This window comes from Muscardinus avellanarius (genome assembly GCF_963383645.1).
Source record: "Muscardinus avellanarius genome assembly, chromosome: 5".
NCBI classification, from domain to species: domain Eukaryota; kingdom Metazoa; phylum Chordata; class Mammalia; order Rodentia; family Gliridae; genus Muscardinus; species Muscardinus avellanarius.
Genome location: NC_137790.1, coordinates 3,052,299 through 3,067,391, shown reverse-complemented (window position 1 = coordinate 3,067,391; position 15,093 = coordinate 3,052,299). Strand labels below are relative to the sequence as shown.

General features: G+C 51.3%; 1 protein-coding gene across 1 annotated transcript; it reads left to right on the top strand.

Moving 5' to 3' along the window:
* Positions 1 to 173: 173 nt before the first annotated feature.
* On the top strand, positions 174 to 13,154 carry NDUFV3 (NADH:ubiquinone oxidoreductase subunit V3; the record flags this gene model as incomplete). The annotated part of the gene is made up of 3 exons (XM_080695872.1): positions 174 to 221; positions 2,429 to 2,549; positions 12,991 to 13,154. The coding sequence occupies 3 exons, from the start codon at positions 174 to 176 to the stop codon at positions 13,152 to 13,154; spliced, it is 333 nt and encodes a 110-aa protein (XP_080551998.1).
* Positions 13,155 to 15,093: the final 1,939 nt, after the last annotated feature.

Genomic DNA, 15,093 nt, shown 5'->3' with positions numbered 1-15,093 from the left:
GTGACCTCGGCTCGGGGGCGCGGCCTCACGTGAGTGGCTGGGGATGCGCGCGCAGGTCCCCGGGCTCCGCCCTGCTGGCCTGTGATTGGCGAGTCCTGCCTGGGGGCGTGTCCTCGGCGGCGGGCGCGCCCAGCGCGTCCCTCCCTGCGACCTAGGTCGGCCGAGTCTCCGCCATGGCGGCCTCGCTTCTGCTGCGGCGAGGGCGAGCTGGGGCGCTGAAGGTAAAAGAGGTGCGCGCGGAGGGTCGGGGCTCGGCGCCGCCCGGCCTGCAGGCCCCTCCATCGCTGCGGGCCGGGCGGCCGGCCGGGCGGCGGGTGGGCCCGGCCGGCCCGCAGCGCCTCCCCGCAGACCCCAGCGCCGCGCGGCACAGCACCCGGCCACGGGGGGCCGCCGGGGGCCGGGGCGAGGCGGCCTGGCCGGCGCGCAGGTGTGGCGGCCCCAGCTGACCTGCCGCGCGGCGCCCGGAGCAGCTGTCCGGCCGTGACCTCTGTCAGCCCACGGCTCCTTTAAGGACAATGTCTTTATTCGTATTTACCCGGGAACCACACAGACACGAAGACTCCAGTCCATTCATCAGTCACACCTGTAGGAAACGAAAGGCCCTGTCGGGCCCTGGCTGGCCCGGTAGCTTATTTGGCACTCGTTAACAAACCAGCTGCCTGTAAGCCGGGCGTGGTGGCGGGCGTGGTGGCGCACACCTGTAATCAGGAGATTCCAGCTGCGGCTACTGAGCGAGGCCCTGTTTCAAAATAAAACAATCAAAGAAATAGGGCTAGGGGTGTCATGGAGGTAGAATGCTCCTGGGTTCCATCCTCAGTGCCGACAGGAGGATTGCGTTCTCTCTCTATTAAAAACAAATTAAAAAAAAAAAACTACCACCACGGGAATTTCAGTAACCCTCTCTCAAAACAAAAAATTTTAAAAGGGCTGTGGTTAGCCGATCGTGGTGGCGCACGCTTGTAATTCCATACTTGGGAGGCAGAGATAGGAGGATCCCAGTTCTGGTTCTCTGCCAGCCTCAGCTACTCAGTGAGGCCCTTTGCAACATCAAGTGAGACCCTGTTTCAAAATAAAGAAAAAAATCATGCTGGGGATGTAGCTTGGAGGTAGAATACCCCTGGGTTCCATCACCAGTACCAAAAAAAAAAAAAAAAAAAAAAAGGATGTGGTTATAACTTGGAGGGAGGATGCCTCTGAGCTCAATCCCAGCACCAAAATAAATAACTTAAACTACTCGTGGCTCTTATGAAAGCAGTATTTGCCTTTTTATTCTTTCCTGGTGCTGGGGTTGAACCCAGGGCATCACTCATGTACCCCTCTCCCCCCAAAAGCTGAAAGTACAGGTGAAGGAGGGAAAGTCACTATAAAATGTCCACTGTCCGGTTCTCAGTGCTTTTTTTCAGCATTTGTGTGTACACACAATATGTGCACATGCTCACATCATAAACCTGAGTAGATGTTTTTACATTACTCGGTGCCCAGCATCTAGAGCGCGTACTGTCTACAGGAAGAAGCCTTAGTGAGCCGCCTGCGTTAATGGAGACGAGATGTTTTTCGTTTACATAGTAAACAATTCTAGAGCAATGATTTGTCTTCATGGTTTTAAATGGCAGTTGTTTTTACTACTTAACTTTTTGTTTGTTGGTTTGCAGTACTGGGGATGGAATCCGGGGGCATTTGACCTCTGAGCTACACCCCCAGTCCTATTTTTTATTCTTTATTTTGAAACAGGGTCTCACTGAGTTGCAAAGGGCCTCACTAAGTAGCTGAGGCTGTCCTCAATTCACGTCCCTCCTGTGTCAGCCTCCCAAATGTGGGGATTACAAGCGTGCACGGTGGTGCACCACCATGAGCAGCTACCTACCTATTTTTTTAAGGGTAGGAAATGTTATACCAAAAGAAACATAGTATTTTGTAAGCTAACAGAAACCTGGAGATTACAGGAATGTGCACAGGAAGAGATCTTTCATTAACCCAGATGCTAAGTGTCTTTGAATTGGGCATTTTCTTCTTGTAGCTTTATTTATTTATTTTATTTATTTATTTATTGCAGTACTGAAGGTTGAACCCAGGGGCATTCTAGCTCTAGGTTGAACCCTGCCCTATTTTTATTCTATATTTTGAAACAGAGTCTTAGTTGCAGAGGGCATAAGTAGCTGAAGCTGGTCTCAAACCTGTGATCCTCCTGTCTCAGCCTCCCGAGTACTGGGATTACAAGCGTGCACCACCATGCCCGGCTTACTTGCAGCTTTTTTAAAATATTTTTCAAATTTTCCACAGAATTCATACTATGAAAAGTGTAAAGTAACTAATAGAAATCTGCCATGTGAAGGTTCATATAATTAGTAATACGCAGTGTTCATGTGTAATAATAGCTGTTACAAATGGCGTTGCTCTAAATGTCCGTATTTGTTAACTCTCTTGTCAGACTCTGCTCCTAGAAGCACCGGCGTTTCGAGGATTTGCTTCCACAGTTTCTCTCTGTGCAGAATCAGGGAAGAATGAAAAGGGAGTGCCTCCAGGTCCCAAGAAGCAAAGTCCGCCCAAAAGTAAGATCTTCTTGGTACTCGTAAGAGACACAGAATGTCAGTAACTCCGTGGGCCTTTCGAGTGTGGAGAGTAGTTTTAGCAGCTACGTAGCATGCGTCCTCATGTTTGCTGTCCAGGTTGTCATCAGACGTCAGGCCTGTGACAGGTTTCAGATGAGCACATCGATGTAATAGTACTGTCTCTGTGAGTCTTGACTTGTGTTTCTTTTGCACTACTGGGGACGGAACCCAGGGGCACTCTACCTCCGAGCTACACCCCCAGCCCTATTTTTTATTCTTTATTTTGAAACAGGGTCTCACTGATTCGCAGAGGGCCTCACTAAGTAGCTGAGGCTGACCATGAACCGTGATCCTCCTGTCTCAGCCTCCCAATGCTGGGATGGTGCGTGCTCCCACCACGCCCTGCTCCTGACTTGTGCTTCTAATCCCCCAACTCCAGTGCTGGTCCTGAGCAAAGGGCCTTGGGGGATTTCCACGCCCACACACTCCCGCACTAGAGTGAGGCAGGGCACCCACTTTTTCCCCTTGATTCTGGCTTGTTCTGACTTCTTGAGACCCTCCGTGGCTCCCCGCATTGCAGGGCTGGTTGTAGGGCTGGAGCGGGGTAAGAGCAGGCAGCTTTCCACTCTGACTCATTCTGTCCATGCCCCATGTCTCATCTGTGTCCAGCTCCTTACACAATCATTTTGACTTTTGTCCCTAATATATTTTTTTTAACTTTTTATCCCCCTCCCTGAGTGCCAGTATAACATGTCATTGGAGGAGAGAAAAAAAATACACAGCAGTATATTTTATTTTATTTATTTACTTATTTATTTTATTTTATTTTTTTGGTGGTACTGGGGTTCCTGGAAACCCTTCTACCTCTGGGCTACACTCCCAGACCTATTTTATATATATTTTTGGAAACACGGTCTCTTAAGCCAGCGCGGCTGGCTTCAAACCTGCGCGATCCTCCTGTCTTCACCTCCCAAGCGCGGGGGTTACAAGCGTGCCCACCACGCCCGGCTACAGCAGTCTATTTTCAATGCTTCTGTTCTGGGAATACTCTTGTTTCCTACTCACTGATGTTTTTTCTAGGGGTGGACCCAGTGCCTCAGTGACTCTCAGCAGATGCTTTAGCACTGAGCTGCACCCTCAGCCCCTGCCCATTATTGATCATTTTGATCTAGATCCATTGGATTTCATCTTTTTCTTCTTTATTTTAATACTGGGGGTTGAACCCAGGGGCATTCTGAGCTCCACCCCCAGTCCTGTTCTGTTTTTATTTTGAAACAGGATCTCTCTGAATTGCTGAGGGCTTCCTTAAATTGCTGAGGCTGGCCTCTCATCTGCATCCTCCTATCTCAGCCTCCCAAATACTGGGATTACAGGCATGTGCCACCACACCTGACTCAAAAATACATTTCTTAAACATAAGGGCTCTTCTCTTTGTAAACATAATCACAATACCGATGTCACACCTAAATGTTTGCAACAGGAATATCAGTTAAATTATGTATTACATCCAGCATGTTTTTTTGCTGTGTTGATGGCGGTGGTGGTAGTTTTATGTCCTGGGGACCAAATGTAGGGTCTCATGTAACCTGGCATGTTTCGGGTGTTCTTTAAGTATTTATTGATGAATAATTGTTGAATTTCGTTATTAACATTATCCTTTGGTGAATTTGAGCCTTGTGTTTATAATCCTCCTTTCCTAGATCTATGAATCTGAACTAAATGGGTTTGAAGCTGTCATGGCCGAGCCCGAGAGTCCCCTTTGAGGAGCAGGCTCCCACGAGTGCGTGGGAATAGTGTGCTCTGTCCTCTGGGGGCTCGGGGTGCACTTACAGGGTGGGAGCACTGAGCTGGGAGTCTGCCCGGGGCTCCCGTGGTACCTGCGCTGCTGTCGGTCAGCCCCGTAGCATCTGCGCCTGGGTCCTTCTGGATTGGGTGGCCAGCATGCTGCCTCCGTAGGTGTCCGTGGGGGTGTGGCGCGTGTATGTATCTCATGAGCGGCAGCCCGCTCTCGGGAGGGAAGACAGCTTTCAGAAGTAGACTGTTTCAGGGCACATTCCATTTATATCCCCCACTTTAAGATGATCTCTGGAGGAAGAGGAAGAAATGATGCCTCTAAATGGACACCGCAGCCTCGGGCTCAGGAATGCTTTAGGCCCGCCTGGGCTGCACTGTCGTGGAAACCCCTCAGCCAGAAGTGCCTTTGGCCTCTCTGACGGAAGTTTCCTGCACGCCAGCGTCGGGGTGCCCTAAGCACCCGCGCTGTCTGGAGTCTGGGCTTGACCCAGCTTAGGGAGTGCCCTAAGCACTCGCGCTGGGGGTCACGTTTCTTGCCAAAGGGTCCCAGAATTCCGCCGTATTCCAGAGGCCTCCAGCTCTTTGCAGCATGAGACTCTTAGGGTGCCCTCGCAGGGCCCGTGAGAACGCCCTGGGCCCTCAGCCTTGCTGTTTGCTGAATCCACTCACCAAGCTGGATTTTGCGAGTCGGTCGTAAATTGTTGACTAAATAATTTCTGTGTGGCTTTTTACTTGGTACGGGGATTGAACCCAGGGCCGTTCTGTCTCTGGAGTACACCCCAGCCCTCTTCCTTTTGAGGCGGGGTCTCACCACACTGCTGAGGGCCTCCCTGCGCCCCCCCGGCTGGCCTCCACCCTCCTGTCTCGGCTCCCAGAGGGCTGGTGTTATAGGTGCCCGCCCGCATGCCTGTTTCTGTGGACCATTGAGAAGCCAGAGCTAATCATCTGTTCCAAGTCCTGTTTCAGTTTTTTTTGTTTTGTTTTGTTTTGTTTTGTTTTTGTTTTTTTGTGGGGTTTTTTTGGGTGGTACTGGGGTTCCTGGAAGCCCTTCTGCCTCCGGGCTACACTCCCAGACCTATTTTATATTTTTGAACAGGGTCTCTTAGGCCAGCGCGGCTGGCTTCGAACCTGCGCGATCCTCCTGTCTCCGCCTCCCAAGCGCGGGGATGACAAGCGTGCGCCACCACGCCCGGCATCCTGTTTCAGTTTTAAGGTGAGGATCTCTGGAACTAGAGACTTGATGGCTTTCATTACAGCCAGAGTTCTGGGTACTGTTCTGAACGTGCACCCACAGGCACGCCAGGGTGTGGAGGCTGCTGTTACCCTCGTCGCCGCGGGTCGCTCAGGCAGCACCCTGGAGTCTGGGCTTGACCCAGGCGTCCCAGTCCCCAGTCCAGAATTCACTTACCGTACTGTTTTGCATCTGGAAAAATCTCAATTCTTATGCATTCATTCAAACTTTATTTTTTTATTTTTTGTGTTACTGGGGATGGAACCCAGGGGCTTTCTACCTCCGGGCTGCATTCCCAGATCTGTTTTATATTTTATTTGGAAACAGGGTCTCATTAAGTTACTGAGAGCCTCACTAAGCTGCTGAGGCAGGCTCTGAACCTGTGTGATCCTCCTGTCTCAGTTTCCCAAGTACTGGGATTAAAAGCGTGCACCACCACACCAGCTAAAACTTTTTTTTTTTTTTTTTTTTTTGGCACTGAAGGTTGAACCCAGGAGCTTCTACCAGTGAGCTACTCCTCCAGCCTTTTTTATTTTTTTTGTTTTGAAAACAGGGTTTCATTTGGTAGCTGAGGGTCTTCCTAAGTTGCTGAAGAGCTTTCTAAATTGCTGAGGCTGGCCTCAACCTGTGATCCTCCTGTCTCATCCTCCTAAGTACTGAAATTACAGGGTGTGCCTCCATGCCTGGCAGATAGGAAGTATTTTAACCATGTTTATCCATCTCAGACCCACGGTTATCTTTGCTTTTGCTCGAAAATTAAGGTCACTTCAACCAAGCAGAAAAGAGATTCAGGAAATTTAAGTTTTGAGAGGAGTTCAGGAACCAAAAAGGGGAAGTGTCTGCCCTGCACTAATATGCACAGACCTTCATCTCAGCCAGGCTGCTGAGGTCCTGAGAGATGGGAAGCCCACCGAAGCCCCATCGTGTGCGGCCGGCCAGGCCGCCCGGGGCGTCCCGCTCAGGCAGCTGGGTTTACGCGGTAATACTGTCTCCAGGTGACATTTCTGTACTGTTGGACGCAGGTTGATGTGGACATGGGGCTTGACAGTTCAGTGTGGCAGGCTCCTTCTGAGCCACAAAGGGAGACTGGGCCTGTACGCCGGCAGGCACACACTGGCTCTTAGTAAAAAGCAAAGCCTGTCCCTGTCCTCTGTTAGCCGTTCCCTGGAATTCTCTCAATAACTTGCACAAAAGAAACCTTAAAGCCTTCTGATTTCGTATGCCAGATAAAATTTCCTTCTCTCTCTCTCTCTCTCTTTCTTTCTCTCTCTCTCTCCTCCCCCCCCCCTCTTCCTGTGCTGGGGTTTGAACCCAAGGCCTTAGACTTGCCAGGCAAATCCTCTACTGTCAAGCCACATCCAGCCCTTAAGCTTCCTTTTCAAACAAAATGTCTAAGTTATATCATTATTAATCCTATCTGAAATGTTTTTTCTATTTTCAGTAGGTAATAAGTCAACTAATTTATAATGCAGATTGGGTTTGTTGATGTTGTTTTGGTCTGTCTGTCTTGTGTTCTAGGGACTGAATTCTGGGTCTTACACATGCTAGACAATCATTCTACCACTTACTTATAATCACACACACACACACACACACACACACACACACACACACATTTTTTTTTACTTCCAGGCTCTGAGTGTGAGCCCCAGCACCACACATAAACACCCAGATCTCAACACATTTTGAAAGATTTAGTTCTTTATTTTTCTATTAAAAGTCCCTCACCTAAGACACCTAAGATAGCCTTATTCTTTTTTTTTTTTTTTTTTTTTTTTTTTTGGTACAAGGAACTGAACCCAGTGGCATTCTACCTCTGAACTATACCTCCAGCCCTACTTATTATTCTTTATTTTGAAACAAGGTCTCACTAAGTTGCCTCGCTGAATTTCTGAGGCTAGCCTAGAACCTGCGATCCTCCTGTCTCAGCCTCCTAAATACTGGGATTACAAGCTTGTGCTACCACACCCAGCTTCTGATAGACTTATTTTAAGCTGATTTTTCATAATTGGAGAATTTGTGCTCAAAATAAAGATGGCTCAGTGGTAAAGTGAGCGGGATCTTGTGTGTGGCTGCTAGGGATGTCTGAGCCTCGCGGCTGTGCTTCAGAGAGTCCTGTGTGCGTCCTCTGGGCCTGTCCTTCTGCTCAGCACGGCCTGGAGCTGGGTGTGCAGTCTGAGAGTCACCTGCATCCGCACCTGCTCGGGGTAGATTCTGAGTGACCAAGACTCGGATGCGGTGCGGCAGCCGCCGTGGCGGGCTGGCGAGTCTCCATGGTCACCTGCTCTGGTTCTTGGGTCACTTCCTCTTCCAGTGCCCATCACCCCCTCTCTCTGGCCCATTTCTGACCACTTGTTAATTTTTCTTTTCTTTGATCACTTTCTATGAGTCTGCTAGTCATCAGTTCCTGAGCTCTGAAAGCACTTAAAAGTCTGAGTGGGGCCGGGCATGGTGGCGCACACTTGTAATCCCCGTGCTTGGGAGGCTGAGACAGGAGGATCGCACAGGTTCGAAGCCAGCCCCCGCTACTTAGTGAGGCTCTCAGCAACTTAGTGAGACCCTGTTTCCAAATAAAGGATAAAATAGGTCTGGGAGTATAGCTCGGAGGTAGAAAGCCCTTGGGTTCCACCCCCAGTACCACCTAAAAAAAGTCTGAGTGGGTAGTACTAAGACGGGAGGGCTGGATGGCAGTTTCTATTTTAGAGAAGTAGAATAGATGTTTCTACTATGAAATAGACTCCTGGTCTTAGGGACTCTAGATACAGATTTTGCTCATCTGTAATAGTTTTCAAAGTTTTACTTTAGTTTTGAAAGGTATAATAACTTGTCTTATATTTATATTTAGCTTCTAATTTGTGTGGTTAGAAAGGATTTATACCATTTGAAAAAATTAAATGAAATTAGCTCTAACAGATATATTATTTGATTTCACTTTTATGAAAGATTCTGAAGTACAAAATTTGTGTGTGTGTGTGTGTGTGTGTGTGTGTGTGTGTGTGTGTTCCTGATGATTGAACCCAGGGCCATTCTACCTCTTAGCTACACCCCCTAGCTAAGTTGCAGAGGCACCACTAAGTTGCTAAGGCTGGCCTCCAACCTGTGGTCCCCCTCTTTCAGCCTCCCAAGTACTAGAATTACAAGCATATGCCATCATGCCTTGTTTATGAGACTTTTTTTTACAGTTTAAATTGTGTCCAGTGATATATATGATGTTAAATTATTTTAGAGCTCTTTAGAATGGTAGTATTTCTGTTTTCTTGGCTGAAGAAATCCCCAAATGACTTACGTGATTTCGAAGGACTTTTCTTCCTTTTTAGGGCAATTGTCCTTAAACCATATCTCAGCCACCCCGGCCCTTACGGGCCTGCTCATCCCCAAACCCACACCATGCTCTCTCTTGTCTCTGCTTTTGTTGTTTTGTTCAGAAAGTTCAAGTTCTGTGCTTTTTAAATATTTGGCAGGCACCAAATACTTGGTTTTCGGGATTCGAGGAGTTTATGAAACTTACACAACTTTCAGCTGGACGTAGTGACACATGCGTGCGATCCTTGTACTTGGGAGGCCAAGACAGGAGGATCACAGGTTCAAGCACGTAGTGAGTCTCTCAGTGACCTGTGAGACCCGTTTCCAAATTAATAAAAATCAGGCTGGGCTGTAGCTCAAAGATAGAATGCCTCTGGGTTCAATCCCCAGTACCACAAAAATAAAAATAAAGCTTTAATAGTTGTCTGAAATTATATTTATTCGGTTGAAATAGTTTAAAAACACTGATCATCAGAGAAGCTGTCCGTGTGGCAAATGGAGGCAAAGTGTTGCTCCTGTTGGGAAAACCTCTCCCCTTGAAGTCTCCGCCACGGGGCCGGCTCCGCAGCCGGCCGCATCCTCATCCCTTGAGAGTGTTTCCAGGGCGCCCGCGGAGGTGACTACACAGAAGACGTCAGGAGCGATGAGTCTGCACGGTCAGATGCTGTGCCGTTGACTGATGTGTTGAGTTGATGTATTCAGTATTAAAAGTAACGTTCCTCTTTATGCGTTTCCTAGATGTAGTGGCAGCCAAGGAGAGGGGGAAGCTGCTAACCCCCCCAACAGCAGCCGCGCTGTCCAAAGGTGGGGCGCTGGCTGGCCCCCAACCCGGGGGCAGCATGCTCCCCACAGATGAAGGGCTCCCGAAGCGTTCAACAAAGACTCTGGTAGAGTTTCCTCAAAAGGTTCCGTCTCCATTCCAAGAACAGGGTTCTGATGCAGAGGCGCGTCGGGTGCGCCGGAAGGTGACAGATGCGTCCTCATCGTCTTCCTCCTCCTCCAGCTCCTCTGACTCAGAGTCTGACGACGAGGGGGCCGTGTCAAAAGTTGGTGCCCACGTGGTGAGCAAAGGCAAGGGCAGGCTCCCCAAATCAGAGGCCGCCCGCCCCTTTGAGAGCAGGGCCCCCCAGATGGAAAAGGAGACAAGCAGGGCACAGAAGCCACACGCGGACATCACCTCCCCACAGCAGCCCCGCCAACCCAAGAAGACGGGGACCCCCAGCAAGCCAGCAGGGGACAGAAAAGAGGCCAGACCGATAGCTGTGACGGCCAGGTCGCACGCCAGCACAGAGGAGCAGTTGCAAAGAGTAGTTCCAGCGGTGGAGAGCGGTTCAGGAAGCCAAAAGCCAGCTGCGGTTAAAGAGGTCTCACCTGACCGCGCCAGAGCCGGCTCGTCACAGCCGCGCAGTGGCCCAGGGTCCACAGCCTGGGCAGAAGAGGCCGGGCCGGGGGCTCAGCTGCCGTGCGACCCCGGAGCCCGAGGTGGGCATGCAGAGCTACACGGGCCAGAGCCTGGTCACAGGGCGGCTTCTCCCCTGGTCAGAGGAGAAAACCTGGGGAGACAGGGAACGGAGGGACACGCGGCCACAGAGGAGGTCTCGGAGGATCGGGAACTCGGGAGAAGCGCGAAGACTGTTCCTGTTCCGAGAGAAGCCGTCGGTGACCAGAAGCCAGCAGGACGGAGGCTCGAGGGGAGGCAGGAGGGCGCGGAAGCCACAGCCCGGCCCACGGAAGCCCACGACAGCGCTCAGGGTACACCTGCCTTGCTCCCCTCTCCTCCTCCCTCTGGGTGGCTAGACTCCAGAGAACTACTTTGAATTCTGTCCGCTTAGAAACAAGTATTGCAGCTAATCAGTTCTGTCATAGAAACGTCTCCAGCGCTGTCCCAGCTAAGCAGAGAAGTATACCTTTTTATAGATAATACCGATTGATATAGAAAATGGAAATACTCTTTTCTTCTGTTTTTAATGAAAGAGTATGCCCTTGGCAGTCTGACTTCTTCCCAGTTCTTGTTACTGGCAGTTAACAGCCCACCTTAGGCTTCCGGGGGGTCCCAGGTTCACTGAATTCACTGGCTTAGCATGTCACTGAGCGGACACAGGAGTCCCCGGTCCAGCTGGACGAGCTGAGGCAGTGGGTCCACCTGGGCAAGGGTCTCAAGTGAACCGAGCTAGAGAATTGCTCAGCATCCTGTGGGCAAGGGGAAACCCACAGTGTGGGCTGAAGCGGTGGGAGCCGCACAGAGGCAGCTGTGGGCTGCGGAGTTTCCTTCCCTGACACAATGGGCTGCTTAATTTTTCTACAGTGGTCTTTCGGGGGCGTGAGGGAGACAGCGTCTGCCATCACGCTCCATTCTCGAGCAGCAGGCCTGATGCGCTGTAGGTGGGTGTGCGAGACATGGCAGGAGGCGGCTCCTCGGGATGCCGTGAGGTGCTCCCGCTCTCGCAAATCCTCTGCTCACGTCTGCACCTCGCTCCTCTTTCCACTCGCTGGCCGGGCTCCCGTCACCTCTGCCCTGTGGCTGCAGGCTGCCAGATGTTGGCCAGGTTTCTGTGTGTTCATCCCTCTCTGCTCCTCTCCTTTCGTGTGCTAAGTCCCACGCTTGCCAGGCCCCTCGAGCCCCCAGGACCTGCCTTCACCCTGCTACTGTTACACTCCTGCCCCGGGTGGAGGGGAGTGCCAGACCCCTCACGAGAGAGAAACAGAGGCTTTGGGATTTTCAGAATGCAGACCTTTTTGAAAAAGGAAACTTGCAAGATGGAGGCGCAGCTAAGTGGCAGAGGGCCGGCCTAGCACGAGCCAGCCCAGCCCCAGCCACGCAGATCTTCCGCCCTCAGAGGCTGGCTGAAGACCAGCGCAGTGTGGCCCCTTTGTGGGCTGTGACTCAGCGGGTGGGCATACTAGGTGTCCCTGCCCAGGGGCCAGCTCCCTGCCTTGCAGGTGGACTGGTTTTTGATAGGTCTGTAATCCGCCTTGTGGTAACCATAACAACCCCTGCTGCTGTGAAGGCATGCATGCACCATGGGGAGGACCTTCTGAATTTGAAAAGATGGCGGCTCTTTCAGACATCATTTTTGTTTAACACCTAAATGAGCAGCAGAGCTTTGGGTATTGATTGGAACAGCCAAAAAATGTGTGTGTGAGGGGTTTTGTTGTTTGTCTGTGAGGGGTTTTGTTGTTTGTTTGTTTGTTTGTTTGTTTGTTTCTCAGCATAAGTAGAAATTGAGACAACCCTAAAGACCTGATTTCCAGAAACTTTTAGTCAACATTGAAGCCGAACCTCAGCCTGCCCCTCCCCAGCTCCCCTCTCGTGTCACGCGTCATAGAACAGACCACAGCATGCTCTGCTTCCACCCTCCGCCCCCCGCCCCGCGTGGACATTTCCAAGGGTCCACCTGTGTGGGTTTTAAGATTTTTCCATTTAAAGAAAAGCTGAATTTGTATTTTTTTGTTATAAATCTGAAGATAACAGCAATTTTTTCAAAAAAGTTAAAACAGCAAAAACGATACATCTCATTTCTAGGCCCCCTTAACGGTATTGCTGTGATTTTACTATAACAGAATTTATGTAATTTTCGTATACTTGGGAACTTAGCTGCTCACTTAGTTTCCCTTCTGGAAAACTTTCTTCCATGAATGGTGTCTCCCTGTTCTAGACAGGTTTCTAGTGGGTCATTTTTCCCCGTGCATCTTCACATGACCTGAAGGTCTTTCCGGTTTCTCTAGGTATTCAGGAGCTCGGAAGCCCGAGCCTAGGGGTACAGAGCATGATGTTAAGGTGCGGCCATTGCATTGGAGTGGGAGCAGGGGCCCTGCGCTCACCCCCAGCAGGTGTTTGCTGGAAACGCAGGGAAGTTCTCAGCAGCAGGGTGAGGGGGGTGAGCGTTTTGTAGGTGTCCCCAGCAGCTATTCCCCGGGTAGCCATGTCCTCAAGGCTGTAAGTTTTAGAATAAATGTCCAACATCCTTTATGTTCTTTTTAGAGATGTGGCGCCTTCCTGGGCTTTTCTTTTCCAGTTAGTTCGTTCTTCAGGACAGGATGCGTGGAGAGTGCTGGTAGCCAGGTGCTGCAGCGAGTGTCCAAAGCTCTTACGTCGCTGTGCTTCCTCCGCAGAGCCCGCCCCAGCCCCGGAGCCCGCCGAGCCGGCCGACGCCACCACCTATAAGAACCTCCAGCACCACAGCTACAACACGTACACCTTCCTAGACCTGAACCTGGCCCTCGCGCAGCTCAGGATGCCGCAGCCCTCCTCGGGACGGGAGTCGCCCCGGCACTGAGGGCCTCCCGGGCCACATCCTGCCACAAAATAAAATCGCTCAGGCGTCTGAAGCCCAGTGTGTGTTTTGGCTTCTCTGTTGCCCTTTCCCTGTGAATGGTGAGCTAGGCACATCATGCTGATTACTTATTCATGTGAACTTATTCATATAGTGTGTACCAGGGATTCTTAAGTTGTAAGGCCAAGGCTTGGGCCAGGTCCGTGAAACCGCAGTGAGCTGAGGGCTCCCCAGCCCCTCGGCCAATAGACAGCGAGGCCTGCGATGACCTCCATGACACCTGCAATGGTGGCTTCTACATTTACAGGCCTGGTGTTTGGTAAAATGAAATAAGAGTTCTGCTGCTCTTAACTACTGCATTGCTAAGAACCCCTGGCACTAAACGGTGGCATTGTCTCAGGAGTGGACATCTCGTTCACCTCTGGTAGGTACTTGATGTAGACTCAGGGAGTTCTCAGTGGTGAGCTTAGGGCCCGGTGAGCATTTCGTACGGTCCTGGATGGCTCTGCTGCGGGCGGCCGCCGGCTGGCTGGACCAGTATGGCCCTGCAGTGGCCCGCGGGCTTGCCGTGACTCGCCGTGCTCCCTCTGGGGCACTGAGCACTCCTGTGTGTTACGTGGCGTCTCGGTACCAGGCAGCCTGTGGGCAGCAGGGAAGCCAGCAGGTAGACGGGAGCGGGGAGGGCCGCCTCCGCTTCCTCGGGCTGGGCCAGGGCTGGCACGGGCGCGTGGAGCTCGAGGGCCCCTGCTCTGCTCTCACGGGTTCCTTAGGACCACACTTGGAGTTCGTTTCGTTCGGCTCTGGTCCTTGGCCTCCAGTCAGCCTAGCAAACTCAGTACAGTGACAGGCAACTTATTGTTCATGCTTATGACCCTACATTCTTCCCGTTAGTCCAACAGTACTAAAATGGAAACCGTGCGGTCCAGAGCTAGTACTGTGCTCCTCGTCTCGGATTCTGTAACCGCCCAAGAGGCCTAGCACTTCACTGAGGTTCTTTAATCACCTTCGTTATGAAAGTCATAAAACCACATTACCAAAAAGAAGGGAAATAGTACTGTCACCTGAAGCCCACCACGCGGGTCTGGCAGTGACCATTCTGCCGCTTCTCCGGCCGGCGCTGGCAGTCGCACGTGCATGCCTAACGTTCATCCAGTTCCCCTCGCCGCTTGGGCTGGTGTTTGCTTTTTCGTTTCGTAGCTTGCTGCTCGAGCCGAGGTCCTTGGAGTTGATGATGCATGGCAGTGCGCTGGGGACCTGAGGCCCCAGGCTTGAAACACATGTTTGGAAGAGGAAACACGAGGCTGGACAGTTCTGCCCTTGAAACGGTCCCTCTGGGCGGCCTCGGCTCCGGGGACCCTCGCTCTCCTCCACCCTTGGAAAGGCAGAGGAGCAGCGCCAGGCTGGGCCTGTGTTTGATGGGCTCGCCGCTCACCTCAGGTCCTCCATCTGGCGGTGATCCAGTGGTTACCCGCGGATCCATTCTCGGGTCTGTTATGTCCCATGTCCCCACGAGTGCTGCCATCTGTGTGAATATAGCTCATTTTGTGTTTTCTATTATTTCCTTTAGATGGGTTTCCAGAAATGAGCCAATGAATCAGACTACACATTAGTACTGCCTCCTTCTGGGGGGGGGGGGGTATTAGGGATGGAACCCAGGGGCATTCGACCAAGCTATACCCCCTGCCCTATTTTTGATTCTTTGTTTTGAAGCAGGGTCTCACCGAGTTGCAAAGGGCCTCACTAAGTAGCTGAGGCTGGCTGTGCACCACGATCCTCCTGTCTCAGCCTCCCACAAGCTGGGATGACAAGCGTGCGCCGCCACGCCCAGCTCGTACTGCTTTCTTTCTGATGGCTATTTATTTATTTATTTTGGTGGTGCTGGGGTTCCTGGAAGCCCGTCTACCTCCAGGCTACACTCCCAGACGTATTTTATACTTTTTTT